General features: G+C 58.3%; 1 protein-coding gene across 1 annotated transcript; it reads right to left on the bottom strand.

Annotated features, from left to right (window-relative positions):
• Positions 1–4,058: 4,058 nt before the first annotated feature.
• On the bottom strand, positions 4,059–9,640 carry FOSB (FosB proto-oncogene, AP-1 transcription factor subunit). Its single transcript, XM_038767185.1, has 4 exons — positions 8,880–9,640; positions 6,213–6,515; positions 5,783–5,890; positions 4,059–4,626 (listed from the first exon to the last, which is right to left on the bottom strand). The coding sequence occupies exons 1-4, from the start codon at positions 9,003–9,005 to the stop codon at positions 4,144–4,146; spliced, it is 1,020 nt and encodes a 339-aa protein (XP_038623113.1). The 5' UTR covers positions 9,006–9,640; the 3' UTR covers positions 4,059–4,143.
• Between the last annotated feature and the right edge of the window lie 7,038 nt (positions 9,641–16,678).

Here is a 16,678-nt window from a genome sequence, read left to right on the forward strand (position 1 = left end):
TTTTTTTGATTTTTTTTTTTTTTTTTTTGGTGATTGATGGTACCTACACAGTAGCCCTAATCTGCCCGAGAAGCCGGTGTCGTCGAGAGGAGGAGTGGGGGGCGGTATCCTGGCCTCCAGGGAGGTCTAGACCCCCCAAGAGTAGGGGGCCCTGGGGAAAGGGGCTACTTAGTTTTGGGGTCCAACGCCCGAATAAATTATCATCATCATCATCAATCGTATTTATTGAGCGCTTACTATGTGCAGAGCACTGTACTAAGCGCTTGGGAAGTACAAATTGGCAACATATAGAGACAGTCCCTACCCAACAGTGGGCTCACAGTCTAAAAAATTAGGTATAAGATGGCATGAAACCAAGGGCATGGGTTGGATGACCTCTTGAGTAGATAGGGGCAGGGACATCGACTAGATTCACAAGGCCCAGGTGAATGGCCTCTGTGCCGTTGCCTTCCGTAATTTATTTATATTAATGTCTGCCTCCCCCTCTAGACTATAGGGTCATTCATTCATTCAATGGTATTTATTGAGCGCTTACTGTGTGCAGAGTACTGTACTAAGCGCTTGGGAAGTACACGTTGGCAACATATAGAGCCCGGTACCTACCCAACAATGGGCTTTGTGAGCAGGGACTGTGTCTGTTTATTGTTCTGTTTCACTCTCCCAAGTGCCTAGTAATAATAATAATGATGATGGTGGCATTTGTTAAGCGCTTACTATGTGCAAAGCACTGTTCTAAGCGCTGGGGTGGATACAAGGTGATTAAGTTGTCCCACGTGGGGCTCACAGTCTTAATCCCCATTTTACAAATGAGGTAACTGAGGCTCAGAGAAGTTAAGTGACTTCCAAGGTCACACAACAGACATGTGGTGGAGTCGAAATTCGAACCCATGACCTCTGACTCCAAAACCCGTGCTCTTTCCACTGAGCCACACTGCTTCTCTAGTAAAGTGCTCGGCCCAGATTAAGTGCTCAGTAAAAACGATCGACCGACTTTCTGTCCTGGCAGGGAGGCTGACAGATCAGCTCTCCCTTCCCCTGCCTCTTCCCTCCTAAAGAGTCACGTTATCGTCGTCATCATCGTAGTCATCGTGGTATTCTTTTAGAATGTGTGAGGCACTGTACTTCATACCTTATTCATTCCTTTAATCACATTTATTGAGTGCTTACTGTGTGCAGAGCACTGTACTAAGCACTTGGAAAGTACAATCAATCAATCATCAATCGTATTTATTGAGCGCTTACTGTGTGCAGAGCACTGTACCAAGCGCTTGGGAAGTACAAGTTGGCAAAAAGTACAATTCGGCAACAGAGACAATCCCTACCCAACAACTGGCTCTGGGTCCCCACTCGCTTCTGGGACTGCTATGTTTGTGGGACAGGTTGGTTCTGCCAGCCTCCATTTTTTGGCTAAATCGAAGGTTTCCCCTAATGAAGAAATTAGTTTTGGCTATGGTCCTGTCCCGAGGACACTCTCTGGCTGGGGCAAGTTTAAGGGGGGAGGGGGGGAATCATCTCTAGAGGGGGTGGGGGGTTCGATGGAGGCCGACCACCAGGTCGCCCTCCCCAAGACTTCACCCCCCTTGTGACAACACAAGCGAAGGCTGAGCCCCAAAGATGCAGAAAGTCCCTCTCGCCGCCTGGTCCCAGTACGCCCACAAGATGTTGGAGAGCAAAAGGAGGGGGAAGGTGGAGGGAGAAGACGGAAGAGCAAACGGCAGGCAGGTTTGTTGAAAAGCATCTTTATTGGATAGTTGAGCACTGAGCTGGTGCAGACCAGGTGGAAGGGGCCACATCCCCTTGCCAGGTGCAAAGTTACAAAAGTCACAAACACAGCGGGGGGGGGGGGGGCGGCGAAAGGGGCGGGGGCACAGGACACCCTGCCCTCATGGTCAAACTTAAGAAAATAGAAAAACGAACAGTTCTTTATGGTCAGTCACAGATAAACACCCCAAGAGCATCAGGCAAGGGGCGTGGGGAGACATAGCAACGACTCTGATTCAACCACAGGGATGGGGGGGCATGGGGGCGGATGGCCCCCTGGACATGCCCGTGCGCGCACGCACACACACGCACACACACACACACACGCATACACACATTTTATATATAATATATATATATAATATATCTCTCTCTCTATAATAAGATGGTGCCTTCTGGAAACCAGGAAAGGGTTAAATAGCCGGGAGCGGGGAGGGGGTTCATGGTCCGTGCAGTGGAGCGATGGGAGTGAGTGGGGCGGGGGGCTCACCTCATATTAAAAAATAGAAATTTGCCTTATTTCAAATCCCTGCGGCAAAACGTTTCCGCAGCTGGAACAGCTCCTATGACCCCCAGGACCCCCCCCCCCCCCCCCGGCCACTCGGCCCGAGACTCCTGGCCGCCCCTCGGCAGGGGAATCCCAAGAGGGCGACCCCCAGCCTCCCCCACCGCCCCCCACTCACTCTGACTCTGAGATCTCCCAGCCTGCGAGGGGGAGGCCGGAGGTGGGGGGTGGGGGGTAGGGGGTGGGGGCTCTCCAGGCCCATCCCGAAGCAGAGAAGCAGCGTGACCCAACGGGAAGATCCCGGGCTTGGGAGTCAGAGGTCATGGGTTCAAATCCCGGCTCCGCCAATTGTCAGCTGTGTGACTTTGGGCGAGTCACTTCACTTCTCTGGGCCTCAGTTCCCTCTTTGCAAAATGGGGATGAAGACTGTGAGCCCCACGTGGGACAATCTGGTCACCTTGTATCCTCCCCAGTGCTTAGAACAGTGCTTTGCACATAGTAAGCGCTTAACAAATGCCATCATCATCATCAGCCCGAAGCTTGTCTGAGCTTCTCCCCGGGGCAATGCCCGGGGGTTAGGGGGGAGAGGGAAACAAGGGTGGGGTGCTGCTGGGTCTGCCCGCGGGCTCCCTTGGGAGCTGGAATGTTAAGAGGGGGGAGAATTTAGAACCCAGAGTTCGCGGAAATAGGGACAAGCTGCCCCTTCCCCTCAATAAATATGGCACTGGCGGGTTTTGCAGATCCAGCCAGGGACTGGACGGACTGGGACAAAGACCCCCGAGTCAGAGATGGCCAGACCCGGCCAGGAACCTCCCCCAAGCCAGGGCCGAAAGACCCAGCCAGGGACCACCCCCGACCCCAGACGGGGCCATAAGACCCGGCCAGTGCCCCCAAGACAGGGCTGGTCCTGCGGGGAGCTGGTCCACTTCCAGCCCGGCCCACCTTCACCCCAAAACCAGTGTCACGTTTGGAGCACCGGGGTGTGGGGCCGGAAGGGGGGAGGAGAGGAGACCTCTCAGTCAGGGAGTGGGAGACGGGCAGCTGCCGCTGAGAAGGACCCCCACCACCACCCACCCGTCAGATGCCAACAGCTCATTTCACAGTATATATAAACACCTTGGAGAGGGGAGGAGAAACGGCGTCCCCTCTGCCCTCGTAAAATACAGAAAGCCCAACAAGGAAGAGAGGAGCCGGATGCAAGAGGGTGACCGGGGGGCTAGGGGTTAATACTGCAACAAGCCCAGAAACGTTGGGTTGGGGGCTGGGGGGGCGGGCCGCCGGCAGAACTCCAGCCAGGGGAAGACCAGGACCGAAGGGTCAACTGGGAGGCTCGGAAGCGGGGAAGCGGACCCTCCGGACGGACGCTGGAGCGCGGGAGTTAGCATTCACATTCCGGGAAGGGGAGAGGGACAGCTACCCCCCCTCAGCCTGGAGGGGGGGGGATCTAGGAGGGTTGGTGGGGGGGGGGCCAGACGCCCACCCCCCACGAGGGAAGGGCATATCCTCGCCCCAGTTCCTGGGCCAGGAGCACCGAGGCAGGAAGGGGCAGGGGGGAAATTTAGACAAATAAATTAACCCTGCTGGGTGGGCCACATGGGCACCCCTTGGTGGGGGCCGGGGGAGGAGGTGGAGGGGAAAGGGCGGGTTACCGCCGGACTCCGGGGTCCTTCCTTGTTGAGCTCAGAGCCAGGCCGACCCCCCCACCACCCTCCTCCCGCCCCTCCGGGGGTCCCGGCGATGCACTCCCAGCTGCCCCAGAAACAGACTCGGTTGCGGGGGGCCACCCCTCTGCTTCGTGGAACAAAGCCAGGGTAGGACACGTGGGAGTGGGGCAGCGGGCAGGATGGGGCGGGGGCTCCCCCTCCCCCCGCTGAGGCTCACAAGGCCAGGAGGGAGGGGGAGGTGAGGGAGTCTGAGGGTGCCTCGCTGTTGCTGTTCCTCTCAGCGTTCCCGCACGTGGAGACCTCTGGGCAGGTGAACACAAACGAAGAATTGTACGAAGGGTTAACGGGGTAGGGGTCTCCCAGGGCTTCACTGTGTGTAAAGAAAGAAGGGGTCAGGGGGGCGTCCTGCCCGGGGTCCTGGTGCCCATGGAAATGCGGCGGGGGCGGCAGCGGGGGCGGCAGCGGCGGCGGCGGCGGCGGCGGAGGGAGGAAGGGCGCCAGCCCAAACGGATCCTCTCTCGCGGCCGACAGGAAAGTGCTCACCTCACTGGGGGCACCGCCGGGCCCCTCCGCGAATGGGATCTTACAGCCGGGCTTGTGGGCCGCGAGCACAAACTCAAGCCGCTCCTTCTCCTTCCGCAGCTCGGCGATCTCCGACTCCAGCTCCGTCTTCTCCTCCTCCAGCTGGTCCGTCTCCTGCGGGCGGGGACCAGCGAAGGTCAGGGGGGCCCCCCGGCCACGTCCCCCACCCGGCCACCCTCCGGGGAAAGCGCCCGGACTGGACCAGGCGACCCACCCTCGGCCAGGGGGTCCGGGGGAAGGGGGAGGGATGGACTGGCTACGGTAGCGCCCGAGGGCCCGAGGGCCCTGGTCTCCCATCGGGCCCCGGCTCGGTTTCAAGATCAAGTTGGGGGCGCGTAGGAGCCAGGCTGCCCTGGGGACAGGTGGGTGGGGTCACGGGCCAGGCTGCCACTGTGGCTAGCTGGAGGGGGTCAGCGGGCCAAGCTGCCGCTGCGGCTAGCTGGAGGGGGTCAGCGGGCCAAGCTGCCGCTGCGGCTAGCTGGAGGGGGTCAGCGGGCCAAGCTGCCACTGCGGTGAAGTGGAGGGGGACACAGGTCCGAATGCCTCTGTGGAGAGGCGGAGGGGGGTCTCATATGCAGGCTGAACCGCCACTGTGGCTAGGCGGAGAGGGTCACAGGCCAGATGTCATTGTGTCTGGGTGAAGGGGCCCTCACACACAGGCCGGACAGTCACTGTGTCTAGATGAAGGGGTCCTCACACACAGGCCGGACTGTCACTGTCTGTCAAGTTGGACAGTGACACGGGTTAGGTTGTCCCTGTGGCTAGGAGGAGGGGTCAAAGGCCAAGCTACCCCTGCAGAGAGGTGCAAGGGGGTGGTCACACACAGGCCGGACTGTCACTGTGGCCAGGTGGAGGGAGTCACAGGCCAAGATGCCACTGTGGAGAGGTTGGGGGGGGGGGGGGGCGGTCACAGGCTAAGCTGTCCCTGTGGCTAGGTGAAGGGGGCGGGGGGGGTCATACACAGGCCAGACTGTCACTGTGACTAGGAGGAGGGCATCACACAGAGGCCAGACTGTCACCCTGGAGAGGCGGAGGGGGTCTGACACCCGGGCCAGACTGTCACCGTGACTGGGAGAAGGGGGTCACTGACAGGCCAGGCTGTCACTGTGGAGAGGTGGAGGGACTCACACCCAGGCCAGAATGTCACTGTGGCAAGGTGGATGATGTCGCGGGCCAGGATGTCACCGTGGCTGGGTGGAGGAAGTCCAAGGCCAGACGAAGACCAGGAGGGTGGGAGAGGGGGCAGGGGCTAGGGGGTGAGGGGCCTCACCGCCTGCAGTCGGTCCGTCAGCTCCCTCCGCCGGTTGCGACACTTGGCTGCGGCGAGCTTGTTCCGCTCACGTCGAAGGCGACGCTTCTCTTCCTCCTCAGGTGTGAGCTGCGGGGTGGAGGTGGCGAGCCGTGAGACGCGGGGCCTGGACCTCGCCGGGAGCCCGGCCCCCCGGGGTCCACCCCGGGGTCTGCCCCGTGGTCCCGGCGCCATGCCAACCCCATTGGGGACGGGTCCCGGGAGGCCAAGGGTCGTGACCCCCAGCGGGAGGTCACGGCCGCCGACCGGCCTCGGCTCGGTCTACCGCTGAGGGCGGCTCCCAACGGCCTCCCCGCTCTTGCCACCGAGTGGGCGGACGCCCCACCCCCCCGGAACCGGGGGTCTGGTGTCCCCTCTCCCCCCCGCCACCTCCTGGGCCGCTGGCACTCACCGTCTCCTCCCGGGGCCTCCTGGGCCGGGCCCGTGCGGGGCGTCCGGGCACCGGGCCCGCCGGGGCCGGGCCCGCGCCGTAGCCACTGACTCCGGGGCTGGAGTAGCTGGTCCCTGGCAGGTCGTAGGGGTCGACGGCAGGCGGCAGCGGAGGCAGGGGCGGCTGTGGAGGCTGTGGAGGCTGGGACTGGGCCATGGAGGAGATGAGGGTGGGTTGCACGAGCCACTGCAAGTCCTGGCTCGTGGTGATGGCTGTGACGGTGGGCACGAAGGAGCCGGGCATCTCCCCGAGGCCGGTGCACTCCTGCACAGGCACACACGCACACTCACTCACCTCCGGCCCCGGTGCGAGCGTGTGTGTCAGGCTCTGAGCCCCCACTCCACCCGCCCGCTGCTGCCGCCGCCACTGCCACCATGACGCACTGGCTAATGAGAGCAGAGCTGCCTCTGCCTCCTACCCGGGAGCCTGAACCGCCGGCCGAGACCGTGGTGAATCAGCCCTAGGAGGGGCTTCGGGGGCTCCAGGAGGGGGGAGGAGGGGGAGGCAGCAGCCCCCAGGCCCATGGGAGAGCGGACTCTGCGATCCCAGAGGAAAGCAGCAGCTGGTGAGAGCTGGGGGGGGGGGGGAGGGGGAGCCGGGAGGGAGGGGCGAGGGGGGGGCAGCTGGGAGGGGCCAGCAGGGGCCCCTGGGAGAGGTGGGGGGGGGGGGGGAAGCTGGCCTAGGGGGAATGGAGAAAGTGAAGGCCAGGTACCTGTCCCCACTGGGTACAGGTGAATGTTGGGGGGGGCAGGCCTGCTGGGAAGGGGACCGGCTCCCCCATGCCCTCTGGCCACCCCCATCCCTGACCCCTGACCCCAGGAGGCACTGCCAGGGCGCCCTGCGCCCGCGGCCTGGAGGGTTTACGTCTGCCCCCTGACGATGCGGCCCCAATCCCCCCCCCGCGGAGGCCCGTCCGCAGGACCGGGCCGGACATCAGCCCTCAGGCCCCTGACCGGGGGTGGGCTCTCCGGCTCGGATCCCAGCCCCCCACGCCCGCCCGCCCGCTCGGAGGGGCCGCGGCAGGCCGAGCCCCCCTAAGGGAAGTCCACAAGGGACGGGCCACGAGGAGCGGGACAGTCTGGGCCCCCGGACCCCCGACGCGAGCCCCTCTCCCCGGAGACCCTCCCCGGCTGCCGGCGGCCCAAGGCGGGCGGAGATTTCCACGAGGGCCCGGATCCTTAAGGTCCCAGCCCCGCGCTCTTCCCGGGTTTCTCCGGCTCGTTCGTGTCCGGTCTCCACGGGGAGGGTCCCGGGCCCGGGCTCCCCCCCGCTTCACCTGGGGGCCACGCCCCCCTCCCGAGCCCCGCTCCCACCCTCTTCCCCGCTTCCCCGGGGGTCCATCTCGGCGTTAGAGTAGATTTAGGCAGGAGGGCTCCCGCCGGTAAGGAGGGAGCTCGATCCCGGCCGGGCCCCGAGGGTCGGGGGCTGCCGAACCCGGTGCCCTCGACCAGGCAACTAACGCAAAGCCCATGGAGGGAGGGAGGGAGGATGGGGGGGAAGCGGGGCGGGGAAATGAGTTTCCCACGACCCCCTCTCCCCCGGGGGCCCGGCGAGTGAGAAGGCTACACTGCGGGGAAAGCCGCCACAGGTCCCGACACGCGCGGCTCCGGGTTGGCGCCGCCGGGCATCGGCGTGTCGTGGCCTGCAGCCCCACGGGGCCGCGCGGCCCCGGCCTTCTCCGTAGCGGGCGCGGTTTGGGCGACTGGAAGCCGGCCGCCGCTCCCGTCCCGTCCCCGGCGCTCCTCCGCCCGAGGGTACCGCGACGGCAAGGGACAGCGGGGATCCGCCCTCCCCCGCCGGTGGCGACGGATCGGAGTCTCGGGGTGCGGCGGGTCCGATGCCCCGGGGGGGGAAACGGCGTGACCGCTCCATCGTGACAAGCCCCGGGGGCTCCGCGGCAGCGGGAGCAGCCGCCGCCGCCGCCGCCGCCGCCGGCCCCACGCGGCAGTTGGAGTACGGGGGAAAGGAGGCGGGGAGGAAAGAGGAGCGGATTGGTCGCCTCTCGTCCCGGGCAGCCAATAGGAGCCCCGGGTTCCCCCTTCTCTTAGCAACGCGACTCGGCGTTCCAAAATAGAACGCTCCCGGGACGTCAGGGGGCGGAGGCCGCGCGCTGTGCGTGCCCGACGTCAGACGGAGGATTCCAGCGCGTCAGCCGTTACGCACGGAGCCCCCGTTACGTTCCGGCGCCGGAGGTGGAGGCCGCGGCCGCGGGTTCGAGACCCGCCTACCCCCGGAGGGGGGCCGGGCTGCCGGGGCGGGCGTGGAGGGGCGCGGGGACCCGCGCCGCTTTACCGGGACGCGTCCCGCCCGCCGGCCGCGGCCCGCGCGATCCCCCTCGCGCCTCCCGCAACTGCGGCTTGGCGACCCGCCCCTCGGTCCTGCCCGGGTGGTGCCCCAGACGCCGGCTTGCAGCCTTGCAGCGTGCCCCGACCCTTTCCTGATGACCTCCCTCGCCCTGCAGCCTCCTACCTCCATCTCCCGGGGCCTGGGCGACGGGGCAGTTCTTCCCGGTTCAGGCAGGACTCCTACTTCCCAAGCTGTTTCGGCTCCCGCTCCCCACGCCTCCGGCCGGTCCGCGCCTCCCACTTCTGGCCCCCGGGACCCCGCCGGGACCGGCCGGGCACCTACCTGGGAGGCGGCGGTGGGGGTGGGGCTCCCGAAGGAATCCACCGAGGACAGGTACTGGGACTCGGCCGAGGGCGACGAGCTGCACCGGGAGGCGGAGTCGTAGTCTCCGGGGAACGCCTGAAACATCTCCCTCGGCCCAGGGGGGAGCCTGTGGCCGCGCCGGGGCCGTCTGGAAGCCAAGGTTGTGAGAGCCGGGCAACTCCGGGGCGCGCGACGGCGGCGGGGGCGGGCCGGGGTCCCGGGAAGACGGGGGCCGCCCGCGGGGGCCGGGCGACGGCTCCGGGCTGGCGATCCGCGGCGGGCTCCCGACTCAGCCCCGTAGCTCCAACCGGGGGGGACGACGGAGGCCGCTGCGGGCCGCGGGAGGAGTCCGGGCGATGCCGTCGAAGGCCAAAAGCCCCTCCAAGATCCCAAGTCGCCGGTGGGCGCGGGGCGTCGGTCTTCGCCCAAGGGAGTCCGCTCCTCCGCGGCCCCCCCACGACACAGCCCCGAATCCGGTGAGGGGCGGCCCCCCGCGCCGCCTCGGAGTCCCCGGTCCAAAGTCCCCGATCCACTCGCTCCTCCCCGGCCGGCTCCGCTCGCAATCTTATGAATGAATCGGCCGGAGCGGCCGCCTCTATTTATCCAGCCGCTCCCCTCCTGACGTCACCCGGGCTCCCCGCGAACCCCGTGAAAACCGGGGCCTGGGGCGACGCGGCCGCTTCCAACGCGGCGGGGCCCGGGCTCCGCTCGCCCCCGAAGGCCCCCCTCCCCGAAATGAGCCTCCGGCGACCCGGCTTCGGGGAGAAATAGCCGGTGAAAGAGGCCCGGGAGGGAGGGGGGGATCCCTGGCCCCGCCCACTGGGGGTTCCTGTGACGCAATTAGCCATATATGGAGTTTGGTCGCGCTCTGTGTGTTTGTTTGGTATCCTAGCAATGACGTCAGAGGGAATCCCTCGCTCGCGCGGCGGCGCAGCTCGCTCCGGGCGGGAGGGGGGAGGGAGGGAGGGAGGGCGGTATTAATAGAAACTTTTACTATCGGCGCGAAGCCGCGGAGACTGAAAGGGGAAACTCGGGGGAAGAGAAAGGAGGAAAATCACAACAAGCCGCCGCGGCCTGGTTCCTCTGCCCTGGGGCCTTGGGCGAGCCACTTCGCTTCTCATCATCCTCCTCATCATAAATACGATTGATTGATTGATTGATTGATCAATCTTATCTATTGAGCGCTTACTATGTGCAGAGCACTGGACTAAGTGCTTGGGAAGTACAAGTTGGCAACATCCAGAGACAGTCCCTACCCAACGGCGGGCTCACAGTCTAGGAGGGGGAGACGGAGAACAAAACCAAACATACAGACAAAGTAAAATAAATAGGATAGATATGTACAAGTAAAATAAATAAATAAATAGAGTAATCAATCAATCAATCAATCGTATTTATTGAGCGCTTACTATGTGCAGAGCACTGGACTAGGCGCTTGGGAAGCACAAGTCGGCAACGCATAGAGACAGTCCCTACCCAACAGCGGGATCACAGTCTAGGAGGGGGAGACGGAGAACAAAACCAAACATACCGACAAAATAAAATAAATGGGATAGATATGTACAAGTAAAATAAATAAATAAATAGAGTAATCAATCAATCCATCAATCGTATTTATTGAGCGCTTACTATGTGCAGAGCACTGGACTAGGCGCTTGGGAAGTACAAATCGGCAACGCATAGAGACAGTCCCTACCCAACAGCGGGATCACAGTCTAGGAGGGGGAGACGGAGAACAAAACCAAACATACCGACAAAATAAAATAAATAGGATAGATATGTACAAGTAAAATAAATAAATAAATAGAGTAATCAATCAATCAATCAATCGTATTTATTGAGCGCTTACTATGTGCAGAGCACTGGACTAGGCGCTTGGGAAGTACAAGTCGGCAACGCATAGAGACAGTCCCTACCCAACAGCGGGCTCACAGTCTAGAAGGGGGAGACGGAGAACAAAACCAAACATACCGACAAGATAAAATAAATAGGATAGATATGTACAAGTAAAATAAATAAATAGAGTAATAAATATGGACAACCATATATACATATATACAGGTGCTGTGGGGAAGGGAAGGAGGTAGGATGGGGGGGAGAAGAGAGCATGGGCTTGGGAGTCAGAATGCTAATAATAATAATGGCATTTATTAAGCGCTTACTCTGTGCAAAGCGCTGTTCTAAGCGCTGGGGAGGTTACGAGGTGAGCCGGTTGGCCCACGAAGTCACGGGTTCAAATCCCGGCCCCGCCACTTGTCAGCTGGGTGACTTTGGGCAAGTCGCTTCTCTGGGCCTCAGTTCCCTCTTCTGGAAAATGGGGGTTAAGACTGGGAGCCCCCCCGTAACTCTGCACACAGTAAGCGCTCAATAAATAAAGGAGAAGCAGCGTGGCTCGGTGGAAAAGAGCCCGGGCTTTGGAGTCAGAGGTCATGGGTTCAAATCCCGGCCCCGCCACTTGTCAGCTGGGTGACTTTGGGCAAGTCACTTCTCTGAGCCTCAGTTCCCTCTGCTGGAAAATGGGGGTTAAGACTGCGAGCCCCCCCGTAACTCTGCACACAGTAAGCGCTCAATAAATCAAGGAGAAGCAGCGTGGCTCAGTGGAAAAGAGCCCGGGCTTTGGAGTCAGAGGTCATGGGTTCAAATCCCGGCCCCGCCACTTGGCAGCTGGGTGACTTTGAGCAAGTCGCTTATCTGGGCCTCAATTCCCTCTTCTGGAAAATGGGGGTTAAGACTGGGAGCCCCCCTGTAACTCTGCACACAGTAAGCGCTCAATAAATAAAGGAGAAGCAGCGTGGCTCAGTAGAAAAGAGCCCGGGCTTTGGAGTCAGAGGTCATGGGTTCAAATCCCGGCCCCGCCACTTGTCAGCTGGGTGACTTTGGGCAAGTCGCTTCTCTGGGCCTCAGTTCCCTCTTCTGGTAAATGGGGGTTAAGACTGGGAGCCCCCCTGTAACTCTGCACACAGTAAGCGCTCAATAAATCAAGGAGAAGCAGCGTGGCTCAGTGGAAAAGAGCCTGGGCTTTGGAGTCAGAGGTCATGGGTTCAAATCCCGGCTCCGCCACTTGTCAGCTGAGTGACTTTGGGCAAGTCGCTTCTCTGGGCCTCAGTTCCCTCTTCTGGAAAATGGGGATTAAGACTGCGAGCCCCCCTGTAACTCTGCACACAGTAAGCGCTCAATAAATAAAGGAGAAGCAGCGTGGCTCGGTGGAAAAGAGCCCGGGCTTTGGAGTCAGAGGTCATGGGTTCAAATCCCGGCTCCGCCACTTGTCAGCTGGGTGACTTTGGGCGAGTCACTTCACTTCTCTGGGCCTCAGTTCCCTCATCTGTAAAATGGGGATGAAGACTGTGAGCCCCACGTGGGACAACCTCATGACCTTGTATCCCCCCCCAGCGCTTAGAACAGTGCTTGGCACATAGTAAGCGCTTAATAAATGCCATCATCATCATCATCATCATCAATAAATACGACTGATTGATTGATTGATTGATTCTCTGGGCCCCAGTTCCCTCATCTGGAAAATGGGGATGAAGACTGCGAGCCCCACGGGGGACAACCTGATCCCCTTGTATCCCCCCCAGCGCTTAGAACGGTGCTTGGCACATAGTAAGTGCTTAATAAATGCCATCATCATTTATTAATGATTTCCCCACTTGTACTTCCCAATCGCTTAGTCCAGTGCTCTGCACACAGTAAGCGCTCAATAAATACGATTGATGATGATGATCATCATTATTATTATTATTCTCCGGGCCTCAGTCACCTCCTCTGTCAATCAACCAATCAATCGATCGTATTCATTGAGCGCATACTGTGTGCAGAGCACTGGACTAAGCGCTTGGGAAGTCCAAGTTGGCAACGTATAGAGACGGTCCCTACCCAACAGTGGGCTCACAGGCTAGAAGGGGGAGACGGAGAACAAAACCAAACGTATTAACAAAATAAAATAAATAGAATAGATATGTACAAGTAAAATAAATAAATAGAGTAATAAATATGTACAAACATATATGCAGGTATATATGTCGAACCCCCCATTCGTGGGACCGGGACTGTGTCCAACCCGATTTGCTCGGATGCACCCCAGCGCTTAGCACAGCGCCCGGCACATAGTAAGCGCTTAATAATGATGGCATTTGTTAAACGCTTACTATGTTCCAAGCACAGTTCTAAGCGCTGTAGGGGGTGGGGATGCTAAGTGATCAGGTTGTCCCACGTGGGGCTCGCAGTCTTCATCCCCGTGTTACAGATGAGGGAACTGAGGCTCAGAGAAGTTAAGTGACTCGCCCAAGGTCACACAGCAGACAGGTGGCGGCGTCGGGATTAGAACCCATGGCCTCTGACTCCCAAGCCCGGGCTCTTTCCAGTAGGCCACGCTGCTTAACAAATACCGCAATTATTATTGCCCCCACCATTACTGGATGCTAGGGAAGAGGGCGGGGGGCGGAGGGGGGGACACACGACACTTTTCCTCCTCTCCCTCTCCCCACACCGGACCCCCCCGGACCCCACTCCGAGCTCTGGGTGAGGAGTCCCGTCCTGGACGGAAGCGTTTTGTCCTGGGATGCTGTGCGACCTAAGGCCAGCCTCCCAACCTCTCTGAGTCTGTCCCGGACAGCAACGTCCCGCCCTTCTCCAAGCCCCCCTCTGGGTAGGGGACGGGGTCCTAAGGAAGGAAAATTGAGGCCGGGGGCCAGACCTCATCTCTGGGGGCGTTTGGGGTGGGGGGTGGGGGCCAAGGGGTTGAGCTGCCCCCTGGGATTCATTCATTCAATCGGATTCACTGAGCGCTTATCGTGTGCAAGGGACTGTGTTAAGCGCTGGGGAGAGTACAACAGAACAATAAACAGACACATTCCCTGCCCACAACTAGCTTACATTCTAGAGGGATCTGGGTGGAGCGGAGCTGGCCTGGGGCGATCTGGGTCATCATCATCATAATCATCAATGGCATTTATTGATGATTATTGGCCTTTTAGACTGTGAGCCCACTGTTGGGTAGGGACTGTCTCTATATGTTGCCAATTTGTACTTCCCAAGCGCTTAGTACAGTGCTCTGCACATAGTAAGCGCTCAATAAATACGATTGATGATTTATTGAGCGCTTACTAGGTGCAGAGCACTGTACTAAGTGCTTGGGAGAGTACAACAGAGTTTGCAGGAGCTTACAGTCTAGAGGGTAAGGAATTCTAATAATTCCTCAAAGTAGAGAAGCAGCGTGGCTCAGTGGAAAGAGCATGGGCTTTGGAGTCGGAGGTCGTGGGCTCAAATCCCGGCTCCGCCAATTGTCAGCTGTGTGACTTTGGGCAAGTCACTTCACTTCTCTGGGCCTCAGCTAACCTCATCTGCAAAATGGGGATTAAGACTGTGAGCCCCCCGTGGGACAACCTGATCACCTTGTAACCTCCCCAGCGCTTAGAACAGTGCTTTGCACATGGTAAGAGCTTAATAAATGCTATCATTAGTAGTAGTAGTAGTATTGTTGTATTTGTTGAACGCTTACTGTGTGTCAAGCACCTTTCTAAGCGCTAGGTTAGATAACAAGTTTATCAGGTTGGACACAATCCCTGCCCCCCACGGAGCTCACGGTCTAAGTAGGAAGGAAAACAGGTATTTCATAGTCATTTTTGTATGGTCTTTTTAAAGTGCTTCCTGTGTACCAGGCACCTTACTAAGCGGAGGCATAGGTACAAGTTAACTAGGTTGAACACAGTTTCTGTCCCAATGGGGTTCGCAGTCTTAATCCGCATTTTGCCTATGACAAAACTGAAGCACAAAGAAGTTAAGGTCACACAGCAGGCAAGTGGAAGAACCAGAATGAAAACTCAGAACTCCCAGATCCTTGCTCTTTCCACTAGACCACACTGCCAGCTCACCTGGGCTTTTCCGAGACCATCCTCTCAGGGTTTTCCTTTCTCCAACTGACCTCTCTCAATTCCTTTCCTCAACTCCTCCTCTGCCTCTCTTCCCTTCTCTTCTCCAGCGCTTAGTACAGTGCCCCAGCGCTTAGTACAGTGCTTTGCACATAGTAAGTGCTTAATAAATGCCATCATTATTATTATTATTATTATTATTATTATTATTATTATTATTATTCTCAAACTGCACTCACTTCCTTGGGGAGTTTATCCACGTCCCCTGACGTCAACTACCACCTTTACGCAGATGAGTCACATTCATTCATTCATTCATTCATTCATTCATTCATTCATTCATTCATTCATTCATTCATCCGTCACATTTATTCATTCATTCATCCATCCATCCATCCATCCATTCATTCAGTCAGTCAGTCAGTCGTATTGAAGTGCTTACTGTGTGCAGAGCACTATACACAGTCTCAAGTCTACCTTGTTTGCCCCAATCCCTTTCCTTCTCTGTAATCTTGCATTTCCTCCTGGACATCATTCATTCATTCAATCGTATTTATTGAGCACTTACTGTGTGCATTCGTTCATTCATTCAATCGTTTTTATTGAGCACTGTGTGCAGAGCACTGTACTAAGCGCTTGGGAAGTACAATTCAGCAACAGAGACAATCCCTGCCCACAACGGGCTCACGGTCTAGAAGGGGGGGAGACAGACAAGTAAACCGGCATCAGTAGCATCATTATAAATAAATAGAATTATAGACATTTATGCATCTTAATAAAAATAAATAGAATTATAATTATAAATATGTACATATATACACAAGTAGTATGGGGCAGAGAGGGGGACAGAGCGAAGGGAGTGAGTAGGGGCAATGGGGAGGGGAGGGGGAGCAGAGGAAAAGGGGGACTTAGTCTGGGAAGGCCTCCTGAAGGAGGTGAGATTTCAGTAGGGTTTAGAAGAGGGGAAGTATGCCAGTTTGGCAGGTTTGAGGAGGGAGGGCATTCCAGGACAGAGTTAGGACGCGGGCCAGGGGTTGATGGCAGGACAGGCGAGACCAAGGCACAGTGAGAAGGTTAGTACCAGAGCAGCAGAGTATGCAGACTGGGATGTAGAAGGAGAGAAGGGAGGTGAGGTAAGAAGGGGCAAGGTGATGGAGAGCTCTGAAGCCAATTGTGAGGAGTTTTTGCTTGATGCGGAGGTTGATAGGCAACCACTGGAGATTTTTGAGGAGGGGGTTGACATGCCCAGAATGTTTCTGTAGATGTCCCAATGTCACCTCAAACTTAACATGTCCAAAACTAAACTCCTCGCTTTTCCTCCCAAATCCTCTCCTTCACTTAACTCTCCCATTATAGTGAACACCAACACCATCCTTTCAAGCCTGCGATCTTGGCATTACCCTCTCTCTCAACCTCTAAATTCCAACAGTCACCAAATCCCACTGGGTTTTCCTTCCTACCATTTCCCACATCTGCCCTTTCCTTTCCATCCAAATAACTTCCTCATTGATCCAGGCACTTGGCCATATCTCAGCTTGATTTGCCTTATCAGGTTTCTCACTGACCTTCTTGACTCCACTCCCTTCTCCAGGCCAAAATGCTTCACTCTGCTACCTAGATCATTTTTCTAAAATGGTTGTCCTGTGGTTGTCTCCCCAATCCTCAAAATGCTCCAGTGGTTTCCCATTCCTGTCCACATCAAGCAGGAACTCTTGACCGTTGGCTTTAAGGCAATCTCAGCTCTCTCCCTTCTACATTCTCTCCTCCCACTACACCCCAGCTCCCATTCTTCAAGCCAACCTTCTCATTGTGTTCCCTGATCTCTCCCTCCAGCCTGGAATGCCTTCTTCCTGCACGTCAAAGGTGTCCCTCCTGTCTTCATCCTCAAAGCCCTATGATAACAGATCT

Source organism: Tachyglossus aculeatus, chromosome 26 (genome assembly GCF_015852505.1).
Source record: "Tachyglossus aculeatus isolate mTacAcu1 chromosome 26, mTacAcu1.pri, whole genome shotgun sequence".
NCBI classification, from domain to species: domain Eukaryota; kingdom Metazoa; phylum Chordata; class Mammalia; order Monotremata; family Tachyglossidae; genus Tachyglossus; species Tachyglossus aculeatus.

Excerpts from the sequence above, each read along its gene's own strand:
- FOSB (XM_038767185.1), bottom strand. The coding sequence starts at position 9,005 with ATGTTTCAGGCGTTCCCCGGAGACTACGACTCCGCCTCCCGGTGCAGC. Across the intron at positions 6,516-8,879 it reads CCCCCACCGCCGCCTCCCAG|GAGTGCACCGGCCTCGGGGA; the intron begins GTAGGTGCCCGG and ends GTGCCTGTGCAG. Across the intron at positions 4,627-5,782 it reads TGACGGACCGACTGCAGGCG|GAGACGGACCAGCTGGAGGA; the intron begins GTGAGGCCCCTC and ends CCCCGCCCGCAG.